The sequence below is a fragment of the Phasianus colchicus genome, chromosome 37, assembly GCF_987193195.1.
Source record: "Phasianus colchicus chromosome 37, bPhaCol1.hap1.1, whole genome shotgun sequence".
Lineage (NCBI taxonomy): Eukaryota > Metazoa > Chordata > Aves > Galliformes > Phasianidae > Phasianus > Phasianus colchicus.
In genome coordinates this window covers 2,666,661-2,683,605 of record NC_143472.1, presented here as the reverse complement: position 1 = coordinate 2,683,605, position 16,945 = coordinate 2,666,661, and the positions used below count along the sequence as shown (strand labels likewise).

Here is a 16,945-nt window from a genome sequence, read left to right as displayed (position 1 = left end):
GCAGCGGAGAGCGTGGAACGCCGCCTCACGTTGGGCAGGAAGGCCACAAATCACCGCAAGTCCCGCAGGTAATTAATTACTGCCTGACTTAACGAGGTCAGCCTCCGCCGATGGCCGATTTCAGCAGAAACGGGTGGTTTTGTTTTGTTTGTTTGGGTTTTTTTGGTGATGGTTTTGGATACAAAACGGGACCGACGTCGCCTCTCAGCCCGCCTTCCCTCGCCCGCTTAACGAGGATGGCGCGGTTAACGAGGAGGCGATTAATTAATCCAGGCGATTCATTAATTAATCCAGGGCGCTGTGATTCTCCCCGCTCCCGTTGGTTTATGATGATGATTCCAAATTCCAAGCCCTGCACTGCAGGCCCACTTTTCTGTCCTGGCCAAACTGCAGCTTTTCGCTGCTCTGTGCTGGGTGGGGGGCTTTTTGGGGGGGAGGTTGTGGGATTTTTGGGGTTTTTTTTTGGGGGGGGGGGGGGGGGTTAATTTTTGTGTTTGATTGATTTTGTTGTTTTGAGGGAATTTGGTTTTTTTTGTTTGTTTTGGGGGGTTTGGGGGGCTTTTTTTGGGGGGGATATTGATTTATATTGGTTTCTTTTTGTTTTAGGGCTTCTGGGGGGGTTGATTTTTTGTTTATTTTTGGGGGGGGTTGGGGGGTCTTTTTTGTTTCTGTTTTTTTGTTGTTGTTTTGGGGGGGGGTTGTTTTGTTTGTTTGCGTTTCTTTGTTTTTTTCCCATTTTCTTTGTTGTATTTTGTTGTTCTTTGGGGGGGTTTTTTGGTTTTGGGTTTTTTTTGGGGGGGGGGGGTTGGGGGCTTTTGGGGTTTTTTTGGGGAGGGATATTGGTTTTGGGGGCAGGGTTTGGGAGGTTTTTTGGGGGGTGATTTGGGTTTATATTGGTTTCTTTTTGTTTTGGGGGTTCTGGGGGGGTGTTTTTTTGTCTTTTTGCGGGGTTTGGGGTCTTTGTTTCTTTTTTTTGTTGTTTTTTGGGGGGTTGTGGGTTTTTTTGTGTGTGTTTTTGGGATTTGGGAGGGCTGGGGGTTTGGGGGGCTATTTTTCAGGATCTTTTTGTTTTTTCTTCTGTTTTTTATGCGGGGGGTTGGGGGGTTGGGGGTGTTCCGAGGGGTCTTTTGAGTTTTTTTTGCAGGGCTTGGGGGTTTGGGGGGCTTCTTTTTGGGTGTATTTTTTTGTTTTTCAGGGGGTTTGGGGGTGTTTTTTTGGGGGGTGGTCAGGTTTTTTCTGTTCCTGAGGTTTTTGGGCGGGGTGCTTGGGGTTTTTTGGTCGCTTTGTTTTTGATAGGTAGTTTTTTAGGGGGGTTGGAGGAGTTTTGGGGAGCTTTCAGGGTTATTTTGGAGGGTTGGGGGATTCTCGGGAGTCTTCTGAGGGCTTTTGTCGGGGATGGGGGGTTTTGTGGGGGGGGGGGGGGTCTTCTTTTGTTTGTTTTTTTAAGCTTTTCCATGGAGGAGGAGCAGCACGAATCCCCAGCGGGGTCATTTTGCTGCGAAGCCCCCCCCTGATTTTACTTCTTTGTGGCACCCACAGCAACCTGAAGCTTTTAGGGCCGCGCGCTCCCTCCTGGCGGGGCGCGGATCCCAACCAGCACCGAAATCTCCCCCAAAACAACGCCTCCTTCCTTTGGGAATCCCGTCTGGACTTCACCCCCCATCCATCTTCCACCGGCGCTTCGTCTCTTCCAGGTCAGCTCAATCCATCTCTGTAGGAACCTCGGGGGTCCTCGGGGGGGTTTTATTCCCTTCCCCGCTGCCGGGGGCTATCTGGAGGGCTGCAATGCTCCCGTCCCGTTTGCACCAGGGGTCCTGCAAGAGGAAAGGAGAGCAGTGAGGATCAGGGACCTGCAGATTTGAGCCTCCCCTTCCGCGAGGAGGAGGAATCGATCCAAAACGGACCTGTTTTTTTTGTTTTTACCTCCACTCGCCTTCATGTCAACACCTCCTGCCGGCCTGAATCCTTTTCCCCTTGGTGCTTCTCCATCACCTGCAGCACGTCCTCCAGGATGGACGGCCCCAAATCCACGTGGAGGGAGAGGAGGGAGCCGGCGTGCGAGAGGAAGGGCTCGGGGCTGCTCTTCTCCTCCGAGAAACCGTTCTGTGGGCTGCAGGGATGCAGGGCAGCGGCAGCAGCGGCGGTTTTGTCATCCAGGTGGAGCCGTGGGGGTTTTGGGGGGGCTTGGGCGGAAGGAAGGGTCAAAGCTTGCGGCCCCCCGATGACGGGCAAGGAAATGGCGTTCTTGAGGAGGGGAGAGGAGGTTTCGGTGGCCTGCTGGCGGCCAGAGATGGTGGCCGTCCTGGAGAACTCAAAGGGAGCCGCCTCGGGGCTGTCCTTGTCGGAATGGAAGCCGCTCTCGGTCCTGGGGAGGAGGTGGAATTTCCCCTGGAGGAAGGAGATGTCCCCAAACATGTCGCTTTCGCCGCCGCTGCCGATGTGGATGGTGTGACGGAAATCCCCCAGCGGGGGGCTGATCATGTCGGACGACAGGATGTCGCGGAGCTTCTCCTTCTTGCCCTTCCTGCTGCCACGCTTCAGGTAGATGGGAGCCTTGGTGGACATGGTGGTGGATCCCGGCTCCTGGATCTGCGGAAGAAGAGGGGAAAATGGGTAAAAATGTGCTCAGAGGTAGAATTTCACATTTAGGGCTGAACGCCAGCGCGGCCCAGGAGCTCTGCGATGCCTCACTTTGAAGAGTAATCTGCAGTAAAAAGCAGGAAAATCGGTTAAAAAAAAAAAAAAAGGTGCTTGAATGTAGGATTTCGCATTTAGGGCTGAACTTCAGCACTGCCCAGGAGCTCTGTGATGTCTCTTCAAAGAGCAATCTGCAGTAAAAAGGAGGAAAATTGGTAAAAATGTGCTCGGAAGTAGAATTTCACATTGAGGACTGAACCTCAACGCCGCCGCCCAGGAGCTCTGCGACGTCACTTTGAAGAGCAATCTGCAGTAAAAAGCAGGGAAATCGGTAAAAAAGGCACTCAAAAGTAGAATTTCACATTGAGGACTGAACCTCAACTCATCCCAGGAGGTCTGTGGCGTTGGTTTTAAGAGCAATCTGCCAAAAAAAAGGAGGAAAATGGGTAAAAATTAGCGCTCAAAAGCAGAGCACAGCATTAGGGCCGAACCCCAACACAATTTTAACCCCAATTTTTGCAGTTTTCCCCCTCATTTATCCATCTTCAATCCTTACTTATGCACTTCTAACCCCGTTTCTGCCATTCTGACCCCAATTTATGTATATTTTAACCCCGTTTATCCATTTTCAGCCCTCATTTATGCACTTTTAACCCCACTGATGCGCTGGGGGAGCTCTGTGATGATTGAAGCCAATCTGCGAATACCGGGAGGAAAATGGGTTGAAAAAAACACTCCAAAGTGGAATGCAGCGCTTAGGACCGAATCTTCATGGCCTGAGCCTTCGCTGCATTGAATTTAAAGGCAGCCTGCATAAGGGAGGGGGAAAATGGGTACAAAAGAGGAGAAAAATGGGTAAAAAGGAGGAGGAAAATGGGTACAAAAGAGGAAAATGGGTAAAAAGGAGGAGGAAAATCAGTATAAAAGAGGAGGAAAATCAGTACAAAAGAGGAAAGTCGGCACAAAAGAGGAGGAAAACGAGTAAAAAAGAGGAGGAAAATCAGTACAAAAAAGGAAGAAAATGGATACAAAAGAGGAGGAAAATGGATACAAAAGAGGAGGAAAGTCAGTACAAAAGAGGAAAATGGGTACAAAAGAGAAGGAAAATGGGTTAAAAAAAGGAGGAAAATGGGTAAAAGGAGGCACTCAGAAGTAGAATTTAACATTTAGGGCTGAAGCTCAGTGCAGCCCAGGAGATGAATTCCAGCTGCTCTCTATCTCCTCTCAATTGGCTGCGTAATTGATAACGAAACGAGCCGGTAATTAGTTCCAGGCACGCAACGCTTCGTTAAAGGCTTTATGGAGTGGTTCTGATTGTGAGAAAAATCCGGAATCCAGCAGGATTTGGGGCCTGGAATTGAACCGCAGAAGGTATTGGGGTCAAACCCAAGGTTTTGTACCCGAGGTTTTGGGGGAAAACTCAAAAGATTTGGGGTCAACCCAAGGTCTTGATCTGGAGGTTTTGGGAGAAAACCCAAAGATTTGGGGTCAAACCAAAGTCTTGGGCTCATAGCCAAGGTTTTGAATCTGAGGTTTTAGGGGAAAACCCAAAGATTGTGGGGGGGAATCCCAAAGATTTGGGGTCAGACCAAGGCCTTGCGGTCAAATTCAAGGTTCTTGAACCCGCGGTTTTGGGAGAAAACCCAAAGATTTTGGTTAAATCAACGTCTTGAATGTGAGGTTTTGGGGGCCTGGAATTCAACCTCCGAAAGCAGCACTGGCTTTTTTGAGCCAAAAAAAAAGGGATTTTGGTTCATCCCTTCCGACAGCCGTCTGCAATCTGACCGCACCCAAGCTTACAAAACCCAACGCAGATGAAGGGGAAGGAAATTGTGATTTTTTTTTTTTTCTGGTTTTACTGAAATCCAACAGTTTGCGTTTCTCGGGGCGAGTTTTCAACAAAAGAGTGAAGAAACCAAAAACGGGCATTTTCAGTCAAAAAAAGCCCCAAAACGTCGGGGTGGAAGGAATTGAGGGTTTCATTGGCTGGCTGAGCCCTGATTATTAATAGCCCTGATTCCTAATAGCGCCTCTGCTGCTCATTTTTTAGGAGCAAAATCCCATTTTTTGGCACTTATATAAAATGCATTCATTTCAGTGTGGGCTGTAGGAGCGAATCTGAGGGTTTTGGGGTGAAATCTGAAGTTTTGGGGTCAGATCCAAGGTTTTGAACCGGAGGTTTTGGGAGAAACCCAAAGATTTTGGGACAAACCAAAGTCTTGCGCTCAAACTCAAGGTCTTGAACACGAGGTTTTGGGGGAAAACTCAAAGATTTTGGGACAAACCAAAGTCTTGGAGTGAACCCAAGATTTTAAGCCTGAGGTTTTGGGGGAAAATTTAAAGATTTTGGGTGAAACTGAAGTCTTGAGGTCAACCCAAGGTTTTAAGCCTGAGGTTTTGGGGGAAAACTCAAAGATTTGGGGGAAATCCTGAAGATTTGGAGGTCAAACTGAGGTCTTGCGGTCAAACCAAGGGTTTGAACCCGAGGTTTTGGGGGAAAACCCACAGATTTAGGAGAAAACCCAAAGATTTTGGGAAAATCCCATGGTTTTGGGTACAAAACAGAGACTTCCAACCCCAAGCAGAGCTCTTACGAAGGAACCAAAGTCCTGAGCTCCACCACAACCCCCAGAGATGAGCCCTCAGCTCTCCCTGACAAAATTATCCTTACAAAATCACCCCAAATGACGGAAGAATCCCCAAATCTGCCCATTTTTGGTGGAAAATCAGTGGGATGGAGGCAGCGGCGCCGGATTTGCCGCATCCCAACCCCGTCGGCATCAATAGGGCCACACTGATGTCATCCCACACCCGATGCCGCTGCGTGCTGACAGTGCAGAGCTCAGCCTCGTTAATCCCGCCTGGATTAACGAGACGCAGCGGGGTGGCACCGAGCAGGGGGAAAAAATAGGAAAACAGCCCCAAATGGCCCCCAGATGGTCCCAAAACGGCCTTGAAACAGCCCCAAAGCAGTCCTAATGCCCCCCAAATGGTCCCAAAGCGGCCCCAAATGGCCCTAAAATGGCCCCAAAACATCCCAAATGGCCCCAAAACAGCCTCAAATGGCCCCATAATGACCCTAAAAGGGTCCCCAGGTGGCCCCAGAACAGTCCTGAAACAGCCCTAAGTGACCCCGAAGTGGTCCCCTACAGCCCCAAATGTCCCCAATGGCCCCCAAAATGTCCCCATAACGGCTCCAAATGGCTCCAAAAGAGCCCCCAAATGGCCCCAAATCAGCCCTAGTGGCCCCCAAACGGTCCCAAAATGTCCCCATAATGGCCCCAAAATGGTCCCAAAACAGCCCCAAATGGCCCCCAAACGGTCCCCCAAATGGTCCCAAAATGGCCCCAATGGCCCCAAAAGGGCCCCAAAAAGGGGAATTTTGGACCAACGCTGCTCAGGATGGGGTCAGTGCCCCCAAAAGGTGCAGCTGTGTTTATAGGGAGGACAGATATCCTCCAAATCCTTCATTTTCCCTCTTCCCAGGAGGTGAGGGATGCGGTCCAGAATGGGGTGGAAACGTCCAGAATTGGGTCAGAAGGTAAAAAAACCCCAGTATCACAAATCTGGGCCTTTTGTGAGCCACATTTATGCCTTTTTTGCCCCCATTTCTGCCTTTCTAACCCCAATTTAGGTATTTTTAACCCCACTTTTGCCCTTTTAACCCCCATTTATCCATTTTCAATCCCCATTCCTGCCTTTCTGACCCCAATTTCTGCCTTTCCAACCCCATTTCACACCTTTTTCTACCCCTGTTTATCCATTTCAACCCTGATTCATGCACTTCTCACCCCAGTTCTGCCATTCTAACCCCAATTTATGTGTTTTACCCCCACTTATCCCTTTTTAACCCTTATTTATGCACTTTTAACCCTATTTCTGCCTTTCTATCCCCATTGGTGCCTTTCTAAACCCCCATTTTCCCCTTTTTAACCCCATTTTTTCCCTTTTTAACCCCGCTGATCCCTTTTCAACCCCTATTCTTCCCTTTTTAACCCCATTTCTGCCATTCTAACCCCAACTTCTGTATTTTTACCCCCGTTTACCCCTTTTCAACCCCCATTTTTCCATTTTAAACCCAATTTATCCCCTTTCAACCCCCATTTTTTCCTCTCTAACTCCCATTTCCCCCCTTTTTAACCCTTATTTATCCATTTTTAACCCCCATTTATCCCCTTTTTAGCCCTTATTTGTCCATTTTAACCCCTTTTAATTCACTTTTAACCCAATTTCTGCCATTCTAACCCCCATTTATCCATTCTCAACCCCCATTTTCCCTTTTTTAGCCCTAATTTACCCCTTTTAACCCATTTATCCATTTCCAACCCCCATTTATCCCCTTTTAACCCCCATTTATCCCCATTTCTGCCATTCTAACCCCCATTTATCCATTTTCAACCCCCATTTTCCCCTTTTTAGCCCTTATTTATCCCCTTTTAGCTCCATTTATCCATTTCCAACCCCCACTCATCCATTTTCAGCCCCATTTCCGCCCTTCTAACCCCACTTGATCCACCCCCCCTCCTCATTTCCCCCTTTTAACCCTTATTTCCCCCTTTTTAGCCCCTATTTATCCGTTTTAACCCTTATTTATGTCTTCCTCCCCCCAGCTTTTGCCATCACAACCCATCTCCCATCGCCACGGCGGAGCAAAACTCACCAAAAAGACCCCAAAAATGGCAAGAAAACACCCAAAAAAGAAGAGGAGCACAACCCAGGTGTCCCATTGGGCAGCAAAAAGAGGAGAAAAAAAGGGAAAAAAAAAAAACAAACAACAGAAAGCGGCTTTGTTGCAGGGAAAGAATCCAGCCGCCACGTGCTCCCATTTTTGGGCTGAAAACAGACATTTTTGGCCAATTTTACCCATTCCTGGGTATCTATTAACCCACCCCCAAACCCCCGCCCTCGTCAGGATCACAAAAAGCCAGGAAATCACCCCAAAATGCAGAGCTTTGGCCCCGATCCCAGCGCTCCTTTGGGGTGCCCCCATCTCCGCTCACCTGCGGGCGGCAACGGAGCCAAAATTGGCCTTTTTCAGCCCAAATTTCTGATGTTTCCACCTCCAGGGATGGCGGCGGTCCTCCGTGAAGGGCCTGCAAATAATTAATGGGGGTTAATTGGGGGAATTGGGGGGAAATTGGGGGCAAATTAGGGGGGATTCGGGGAGGAAATAGGGGGAAAATGGGGGGCTTGGGTAGAAATTAGGGGAAATTTGGGGGGATTTGATGGAATTTGGGGCAAATTCGGGCGATGTGGGGGAAACTGGAGAGGATTGGAGGGAAATTGGGGAGAAATTTGGGGAGATTTGATGGAATTTGGGGGCAAATTGGGGGAAATTGGGGGGAAACTGGGAGAATTTGGGGCAAATTGGGGGAAACTGGAAGAATATGGGGGCAAACTGGGGAATTTGGGGGCAAATCGGGGGAAGCTGGGGGGAAACTGAGGCAAATCGGGGGAATTTGGGGGAAATTTGGGAAAACTGAAGGGGAATTGGGGGAAAGCTGGGGGAATTTGGTGAAATTTGGGGGGAAATTTTGGAGAATTTGGGGTCAGTCGGGGGAAATTGGGGCAGACTGGGGGGAAATTGAGGCAAACTGGGAGATTTGGGGAGAAATTGGGGCCAATTTGGGGGGCAAATTAAGGAAATGGGGGGGAATTGGGAGGAAATGGGGTGGATTTGGGGCTAATTGGGAGGAATTGGGGCAAACTGGGGTCTGAAGGGGCAGAAAAAACGGGGGAAATAAGTGTCAAAATGGGAAAAACGCTCCGAAATGAAGAAAAGCGGGCGAGGGAAAAGGTCTTAAAGGCAGAAAAGGGGGGGAATGAGGAAAGAAAGGGCAGAAAATGGGAGAAAAAGCCCCAAAAAAGGGGAAAAATAAACCAAGAAAACAGGAATGGGGGGAGGGAAGGGTGTGAAAGCAATGGGAAATGCTGGGTGTGAGCAATGGGAGCGCTGGGAATCCCGGGGGACAGAGGTCGCTCCCCCCCCCCAACCCCTCCTTGGGGTCAGAGTCCACAAATCCCACCCCGAGAAGCCCCAAATTCCTCCGTTTTGCCCCCAAAACGTGGCTCTGTCTTCTGGTCTCTCTTACGGGGAATCTCTGGGTTTAATCTCCTGTGGGGGGGGATGAGGAGGGGGGGGAACAGCCGTAGAGAGCAAGAAGGGCATTGAATATATAAATATAGGGGTAATTAGGGGTCATCAGGGGGTGTTAGGGGTGATTAGGGATAATTAAGTGCCCCCCCCCCCCCAATTCGAAGCAGGTTGACCCCCCCCAAACGATGGAGGACGTTGAGGATTGGATTTGCTCGGCCTTAACGAGCTGCGGCGCTGACGAACTTCGCTCTCCCATCCGAAGCCAACGAGAGGTTGGAGCGGAGGGGGGGGGATGGGGTGGGAGGGGGGGGAACGTCTGGACCCAAAAAGCCCGAAATTCACCCCAAAAAATGAAAACCCAGGGGCAGGAAGGAACGCTGCGCCCTGTTTGCTGCATGGGCAGGAAGAGGCCGCGCTCCTTTAAACCCCCCCCTCCCCAAGCCCTATAAACCGACCCTAAATCTACGGGGGGGAGTGATGGGGGTGGGGGGCTGGCGGGGGGGGGCACTCACCCCCCTTTTTCCTTTTGCTCTGCTGCCTCCTTTGCTGCGGCGCTGCGGCTGCAATGCAATGCAATGCAATGCAATGCAATGCAAAGCAAAGCCACACCCCGCAGTGACTGCATCGCCACGAGCCGGGCGTCAAACCCACGCTGGGGGGGGGCTTTGGGGGGGGGGAGTCCTGGGGGTTTTATGGCGGGGGGATCTTTGAGGGGTTCTGGGGGTTTTATGGGGGCTCCTGGGGGTCTTTATGGGCTCCTGGGGGGGTCCTGGAGGTCTTATGGGGGCTCCTGAGGGTTTTTGAGGGGCGTTATGGGGTCCTAGGGGAGTCTTTGAGGGGACCTGGGGGTTTTATGGAATCCTGGGGGTCTTTGGGGGGATGATGTGGGGTCTTAGGTGGGGTCCTGGTGGGCTTTATGGGGCTCTGGGGATCTTTGGGAGTCCTGGGAGGGGTCCTGGAGGTCTTATGGGGGATCCTGAGGGTCTTTGGGGGAGTCTTGGGGGGTCTTTGGGGGGTCTTTATAGGCTCCTGGGGGGGTCTTTGAGGCGTCCTGGGGGTCTTTGGGGGCTCCTGGGGGTTTTATGGGGGCTCCTGGGGGGGTCCTGGGACGGGTCCTGGAGGTCTTATGGGGGCTTCTGAGGGTCTTTGGGGGGCTTAATGGGGTCCTGGGGGGATCTTTGAGGGGACCTGGGGGTTTTATGGAATCCTGGGGGTCTTTGGGGGGGTGATGGGGGTTCTTAGGTGGGGTCCTGGTGGGCTTTATGGGGTCCTGGGAGGGGTCCTGGAGGTCTTATGGGGGCTCCTGAGGGTCTTTGGGGGAGTCTTGGGGGGTCTTTATAGGCTCCTGGGGGGGTCTTTGAGGCGTCCTGGGGGTCTTTGGGGGCTCCTGGGGGTCCTGGGGGTTTTATGGGAGCTCCTGGGGGCGTCCTGGGACGGGTCCTGGAGGTCTTATGGGGGCTTCTGAGGGTCTTTGGGGGGCTTTATGGGGTCCTGGGGGGATCTTTGAGGGGACCTGGGGTTTTATGGGGGCTCCTGGGGGTCTTTATGGGCTCCTGGGGGGGGTCCTGGAGGTCTTATGGGGGCTCCTGAGGGTCTTTAAGGGGTGTTATGGGGTCCTAGGGGAGTCTTTGAGGGGACCTGGGGGTTTTATGGAATCCTGGTGGTCTTTGGGGGGATGATGGGGGGTCTTAGGTGGGGTCCTGGTGGGTTTTATGGGGCCCTGGGGATCTTTGGGGGTCCTGAGGGTTTTATGGGGGCTCCTGGGGGTCCTGGGAGGGGTCCTGGAGGTCTTATGGGGGCTTCTGAAGGTCTTTGGGGGAGTCTTGGGGGGTCTTTATGGGGTGCTGGGGGGTCTTTCGGGGCTCCTGGGGGGTCTTGGGTGTTTTACGGGGGATCCTGGGGGTCTTTGGAGGGTCCTGGGGGTCTTTGGGGGGCTTTATGAGGTCCTGGGGCCCTTATAGGGGGAGGGGATTCCCTCCGTGCCCCCCAAATTCCTCCCCATACCACCCCCATCTGCACCCCCACCTCAAAACGACCCCCCCAACTGCCCCCCCACCTCAAGATACCCCCCCAAACTCCCCCCCTCCTCAAAATACCCCCCAAATGACCGCCCACCTCAACTCCCCCCCCTCCAAACTGCCCCCCCACCTCTAGATACCCCCCCTCAAAATGACCCCCCACCTCAACCCCCCCCAGATCCCCCCACCTCAAAATACCCCCCAATCCCCCCCCCCAAACACACAGATCAGCACAGAGCACAGTTTATTGCAGAGGAAATTTGGGCGGGTGGGGGGGGATCCCCAGAAAAATCGGGGATTCCCCCCCCCCAAAATAAATAAAGCCCCGTGGACACCCCCGGGGTGGTTGGGGGGTGTCGAGGGGGGGGTCCCGTGGTTATGGGGGGGGGTGGGGGGTCCTTCAGACCTCGATGTGGGGGTCGGACCCCCGCCCCTCGCGCTGCAGCTGCTCCTCCTGCCGCAGTTTGGGTTTCTCCGTCCTCGTGTGCCAAACCAGCACCTGGGGGGGGGGGCGGCAATATGGGACCCCCCCCCAACGACCACCCACCCCCCCACGACCCCCCCAACCCCTGCACCCCCATAGGATCTCCAATGCCCCCCCCCCCAAAAAAAAACAAACCCCACAGCCCCCCAGGACCCTCCAGAGGATCCCCAATGTTCCCCATTCCCCCTCAAAGACTCCCATTGCCCCCCCAAAGACCACCAGGACCCCCCAAAGACCCCCCATAAAACCCCCATTGCCCCCCCAGAACCCTCCATAAGACCCCAAATGCCCCCCCCAAGACCCCCAGGACCATCCAAATGATCCCCATTGCCCCCCATTGACCCCCAGGACCCCCCCCATAAAACCTCCACTGCCCCCATTGCCCCCCAGAACCCCCCATAAGACCCCTAAAGCCCCCCATAAGACCCCCATTGCTCCCCAGTACCTCCCCATTGCCCCCCAGGACACCCCATAAGACTCCTGATGTTCCCATAAGACCGCCAGGACCCCCCATAAGCCCCCCATTGCCTCCCAGGATCCCCCAAAGACCCCCCCTGCCCCCCAGATCCTCCCCAAGGACCCTCAGGACACTCCATAAGATCCCCATTGCACCCCAGGACCCCCCATAAGACCCCTGATGCCCCCCATAAGACCCCTAATGCCCCCATAAGGCTCCCATTGCCTCCCAGGATCCCCCAAAGACCCCCCCTGCCCCCAGATCCTCCCCAAGGACCCTCAGGACACTCCATAAGATCCCCATTGCACCCCAGAACCCCCCATAAGACTCCTGATGCCCCCCATTAGACCCCTAATGCCCCCATAAGGCTCCCATTGCCCCCCAGGATCCCCCAAAGACCCCCCCTGCCCCCAGATCCTCCCTAAGGACCCTCAGGACACTCCATAGGATCCCCATTGCCCCCCAGGACCCCCCATAAGCCCCCTGATGTCCCCATAAGACCCCCAGGACCCCTCCTAAGACCCCCAATGCCCCCCAGGATCCCCCAAAGACTCCCACTGCCCCCTAGAACCTCCCCAAGGACCCTCAGGACACTCCATAGGATCCCCATTGCCCCCTAGGACCCCCCATAAGCCCCCTAATGTCCCCTGTAAGACCCCCAGGACCCCCCATAAGCCCCCCATTGCCCCCCAGGATCCCCCAAATACCCCCACTCTCCCCCAGAACCTCCCCAGGGACCCTCAGGACACCCCATAGGATCCCCATTGCCCCCCAGGACCCCCCATAAGCCCCCTGATGTCCCCCGTAAGACCCCCAGGACCCCCCATAAGACCCCCCCCACACACACACCCTCCTCCCTACCTGTGTGCAGTTGTCAGCCTTGGGTTCCAGCTGGGCGGGGGTCACCAGCCCCCCAAGCAGACTGCTCTCCAGGTAGCCCCTCTCAGCCTCGGGGTCGAACCGTGCCCCAGGGTGGGCCAACAAGAGGGGCAGCCCCACAGCGAAGCCCGCCATGTCCAAGGGGAAGGGGCGTTCAGGTTTCCAGGCCGTGTGGAAGCCCACCACGCGCCCCCCCTCCACCAAAGGGCGCTCGAAACGAAGCCCCCCCACCAGCCCCACCGGCCAGACTGAGACCCCCCGGGTACTGCGCATCTGTGGGGAGAAATAGGGGGGGGGGGGAGGGAAATGGGGGATTTGGGGGGGTGGGGGGTTAGAGGAGAGAGAAGGGAGGAATGGGGGTCAGAAGGGGGGGATAAAGGGGGGCTTGAGGGGGTTAGAGGGGAGATAAGGGGGAAATGGGGGTCAGAAGGGGGCAATGAGGGTCAGAAGGGAGGGATATGAGGGGGTTCGGGGGGTTGGAGGGGAGAAAACAGGTGAATGGGGGTCAGGAGGGGGGATATGGGGGATTTAGGACTTAGGAACCAAGTGTGGGATTGGGGGGGGATCAGAGGGGGTCCAACCCCATAGAGCCACAGAACCACAGATTGGAGAGGTTTAGGGACTGGATATAGGGCTGGGGACCCCAGTATGGGGCTGGAGGGGGGCTGGGGGGTCTTTTAGGGTCTGGGGGGGGCCGCGGGGGGGCTCTGACCTCTTTAAAGACCCACAGGCTGTAGGATTTAGGGACCAACTGAGGGTCTAGGGGCGCTCCAAGGGATTTCAACCCCACAGAGCTGCAGATCAGAGGGGTTTAGGGACTGGATATGGGATTGGGGACCCCAATATGGGGCTGGGGGGTCTTTTAGGGTCTGGGGGGGCTGCGGGGGGCTCTGACCTCCTCAAAGAGCCGCAGGCTGTAGGATTTAGGGACCGACTGTGGGACTGGGGGGAATCAGAGGGGATCCAACCCCATAGAGCCACAGAACCACAGATTGGAGGGGTTTAGGGACTGGATATAGGGCTGGGGACCCCAGTATGGGGCTGGAGGGGGGCTGGAGGGTCTTTTAGGGTGTGGGGGGGCCACGGGGGGGCTCTGACCTCCTCAAAGAGCCACAGGCTGTAGGATTTGGGATTTAGGGACCAAGTGTGGGACTGGGGGAGGGATCGGGGAGGGTCCAACCCCATAGAGCCACAGAACCACAGATTGGAGGGGTTTAGGGACTAGATATAGGGCTGGGGACCCCAATATGGGGCTGGGGGGTCTTTTAGGGTGTGTGGGGGCCGCGGGGGGGCTCTGACCTCCTCGAAGAGCCGCAGGCTGTAGGTGTTGTCATCATCAGCAAAATAAACCACGCCGCTCTCTCCCGGTCGCCTGGTTTCCCGCAGCCATCGCAGCGCTCGGTTCCGTTGTTCCACCCCGCGGGAACGAAGCCAGGGGGGGTCACCGGGTTTCCGTCGTCGTTCCGGGGGGGTCGGGGCGTAAAGGTGGGTGTAACGGAGTCCGCTGGAGGCCAAAAGCCCCCCCACTAACGGGGTGGGGGCTGCGGAGTCCTCCACCACCAACCAGTGCAGCGCCCGCACGTGGAGGAGGGTTTGGGAGAGGCGGACCAGGTCGGCTTTCTGAACGGGTCTGGGGGGGGGGGATTGGTTATAGGGGGGGGGGATTGGTTATGGGGGGGGAGTGGTTATAGAGGGGGTATGGGGTGTATGGGGGGGGGAAATGGGGTGTATGGGGGGGTATGGGGAGGATATAGGGAGGGATTGCTTATAGGGGGAGTATGGGGGGGATATGGAGTGTATGGGGGGGATGTAGGGGGGGTTGGTTATGGGGGGGGGATTGGTTATAGGGGGGTGATTGGTTATGGGGGGGATATGGGGTGTATGGGGGAGGGGATATGGGGTGTATGGGCAGGTATGGAAAAGATATAGGGAGGGATTGCTTATGGGGGGGGGTATGGGGGGGATGTAGGGGGGGGTTGGTTATAGAGGGGGTATGGGGTGGATTTGGGGGGTGTGAGGGGGGGCATGGGGGTGTATGGGGGGGATATGGGGGGAGATTGGTTATATGCAGGGGATTGGGGGTGTATGAGGTGGATATGGGGGGGTATTGGGTGTATTGGGGGGGATATGGGGTGATTGGGGGGTATGGGGGAGATATAGGGGGGTATGGGGGTATATGGGGGGGATTGGGGTGTATGGCGGGGCTTGGGGGGGGATATGGGGCGTATTGGGTGTATGGAGGGGTACGGGGGGGATATGGGGAGGGCTTAGGGTGTATGGGGGGACTGGGGGTGTAGGGGGGATATGGGGGTGTATGGGGGGGACATGGGGTGTATGGGGGGGTACGAGTCATACTGGGGGGGGAACTGGGGGCAGGGAGGCTGCATAAGTCATATGGGGGGGTATGGGGTTGTGTGGGGGGGTAGAGATTATATAGGGAAAAATTGGAGGTGTAGGGGGCCGATGTGGGGGGGAGTATAGAGGGGGGGTATAGGGTGTGCGGGGGGGGCCGTATACGGTTTGGGGGGGGGCACAGGTCCGACTGGGGGCACAGAGGGGCTGTAGGGGGCACACGGGAGGGGGGGGGGGTCTCACCTGGCGTAGGTGGGGGTCACCACGAAGATGGTGGGCAGCTCTTCTCCTCCCCCCCCCCGCAGCTGCGATGGGGGTTGGGGGGGGGGGTCCCGCATCCCTTCCTTTCCCCCCCCCCACTCCTCCGAGAGCAATCGCAGGGCTGTCCTGTGGGGAGATGTGGGTCAGGGGGTGGGGAAGGGGGGGTCATTGGATCCCCCCCCCCTAAAAATGCTCCCCCCCCCCCAGTCTCACCGAGCTGCAGCAGCGTGCAGAGCAGCACCAGCAGTGACACCACCAGGTACAGCACAAAGACGCTCTTCAGCCTCACCCGCATGGCCGGGGGGGGCACAAAAATGGGGGGTGGGGGTCCGGGAGGGGGGGAGGATAAAAGAAAAGAGGTGGGGGTCTGCAGGGAGGGGGGGGGGGGGGGGGGTCCGGGGGGGGCCCTGCGGTCACACCGGAACCGTAGGTTTGTTGGTGGGAATCGTTACGGGCCAGTAGAGACCAGTACGTCCCAGTGCCCCCCCCAGTGCCTGCCAGTATATCCCAGTGCAACCCAGTACATCCCAGTGCCCCCCCCAACATAATCCAGTACGTCCCAGTGCCCCCCCCAGTGCCTGCCAGTATATCCCAGTGCAACCCAGTACCTCCCAGTGCCCCCCCCAACATAATCCAGTACGGCCCAGTGTCCCCCCCCAGTGCCTCCCAGTACCTCCCAGCGCCCCCCAGTATAACCCAGTATAGCCTAGTGCCTCCCCCAGTGCCTCCCAGTACAACCCAGTACCTCCCAGTTCCCCTGCAACGTAACCCAGTACAGCCCAGTGCCCCCCCAGTGCCTCCCACTACATCCCAATGCCCCCCCAGTACACCCCGATCCCCCCCCCAGTACAGCCTCCCAGTAAAACCGAGCACATCCCAGTACCCCCCCAATCCATCCCAGTATAACCCAGTCCACCCCAGTGCTCCCCACACCCCCTCCCCATCCCAGTGCCCCCAACCCCCCCCCGCCCTCCCAGCGCTCCCAGTTCCCTCCCAGTGCTCCCAGTTCCGCCCCCCCGTACCCTCTGCGCCCCTCGCGGCCTTCACCCCCCCCCGGCGCTCCCGGGGCCGTGCGGACGTGGCGCCGTTGCCATGGGGACGGAGCGGGCACCGGAAATCACGGCCACCGGAAGCGGAGAAATGCCCCTTCCGCTTCTCCCGATGCCACTTCCGGTCCCCCAAAGCCGCTTCCGCCTGCGAGCCAATCGCGATGCCCCGCTCTTCCCGAAGCCACTTCCGGTTCCCCCCAAGCTACTTCCGGCCACCGTCACCCGCTATTCTCCCCCGCCCGGAAGCGCGTTCCCCGCGCTTTGGTTCCGCCGCCCTTTAAGCACTCCACGCCCCTCCGCTGCTTTTTTCTATTTTTTTTTTTTTATTGGTGTTTTGATTCGTTTTATCAAAATTCCATCCGTCCGTTTCCCCCCCCCCCTCCCCCCCAAAATAAAGCGGGAATTGGGATGGGGGGGGGGAGGGGGGGGTCTGGCTCTGCCCCATAGAAACAAAGGAGGGAGGAAGGGGGCAACCCTGATCCCAGTGCCCCCCCCCCGGATTGTGGGGGGGCACTGAGTGGAGATGAGGGGGGGGGAAGGAAAGGAGAACTGGGGGGGAGGAGCAGGATGGGAAAAGGGGGGGGGGCAGGGAGAAGATGGGGGGAGATGTGGGGCTGTTTTGGGGGGGGGGGGGGGTGGCACGCAGCATTTCTTGGTCCCCAACCCCCCCCCCCAACCCCCAGTCCCACACATATGGGGGGGGAGGGGGGG

The 16,945-nt window shown here is 56.0% G+C and overlaps 2 protein-coding genes and 1 long non-coding RNA gene across 5 annotated transcripts; 1 reads left to right on the top strand and 2 right to left on the bottom strand.

The window, feature by feature from the left end:
• Positions 1–669: 669 nt before the first annotated feature.
• CDC42EP2 (CDC42 effector protein 2) lies at positions 670–2,776 on the bottom strand. Its single transcript, XM_031609471.2, has 2 exons — positions 1,924–2,776; positions 670–1,814 (listed from the first exon to the last, which is right to left on the bottom strand). Exon 1 carries the CDS (start codon positions 2,563–2,565, stop codon positions 1,936–1,938), a length of 630 nt encoding a protein of 209 aa, XP_031465331.2. The 5' UTR covers positions 2,566–2,776; the 3' UTR covers positions 670–1,814; positions 1,924–1,935.
• On the top strand, positions 2,453–9,240 carry LOC149913492 (uncharacterized). Of its 3 annotated transcripts, XR_016461251.1 has the most exons (7): positions 2,453–2,541; positions 2,650–2,699; positions 2,776–2,968; positions 6,124–6,178; positions 7,248–7,355; positions 8,902–9,006; positions 9,097–9,240. It is a non-coding gene; the product is annotated as an uncharacterized LOC149913492 (long non-coding RNA). The 3 variants fall into 3 exon arrangements; XR_016461250.1 differs by lacking the exons at positions 2,453–2,541; positions 2,650–2,699 and adding an exon at positions 2,571–2,613; XR_016461252.1 differs by lacking the exons at positions 2,453–2,541; positions 2,650–2,699; positions 2,776–2,968 and adding an exon at positions 3,638–4,008.
• A 1,856-nt stretch (positions 9,241–11,096) lies between these two features.
• On the bottom strand, positions 11,097–15,546 carry B3GAT3 (beta-1,3-glucuronyltransferase 3). The gene is given in 6 exon segments (XM_090129739.1): positions 11,097–11,251; positions 12,555–12,845; positions 13,872–14,202; positions 15,168–15,264; positions 15,267–15,311; positions 15,399–15,546. Coding segments are annotated over 6 exon segments (945 nt in total). The 5' UTR covers positions 15,481–15,546; the 3' UTR covers positions 11,097–11,152.
• Between the last annotated feature and the right edge of the window lie 1,399 nt (positions 15,547–16,945).

Coding starts and splice junctions, on each gene's coding strand:
- CDC42EP2 (XM_031609471.2), bottom strand. CDS start 2,565: ATGTCCACCAAGGCTCCCATCTACCTGAAGCGTGGCAGCAGGAAGGGC.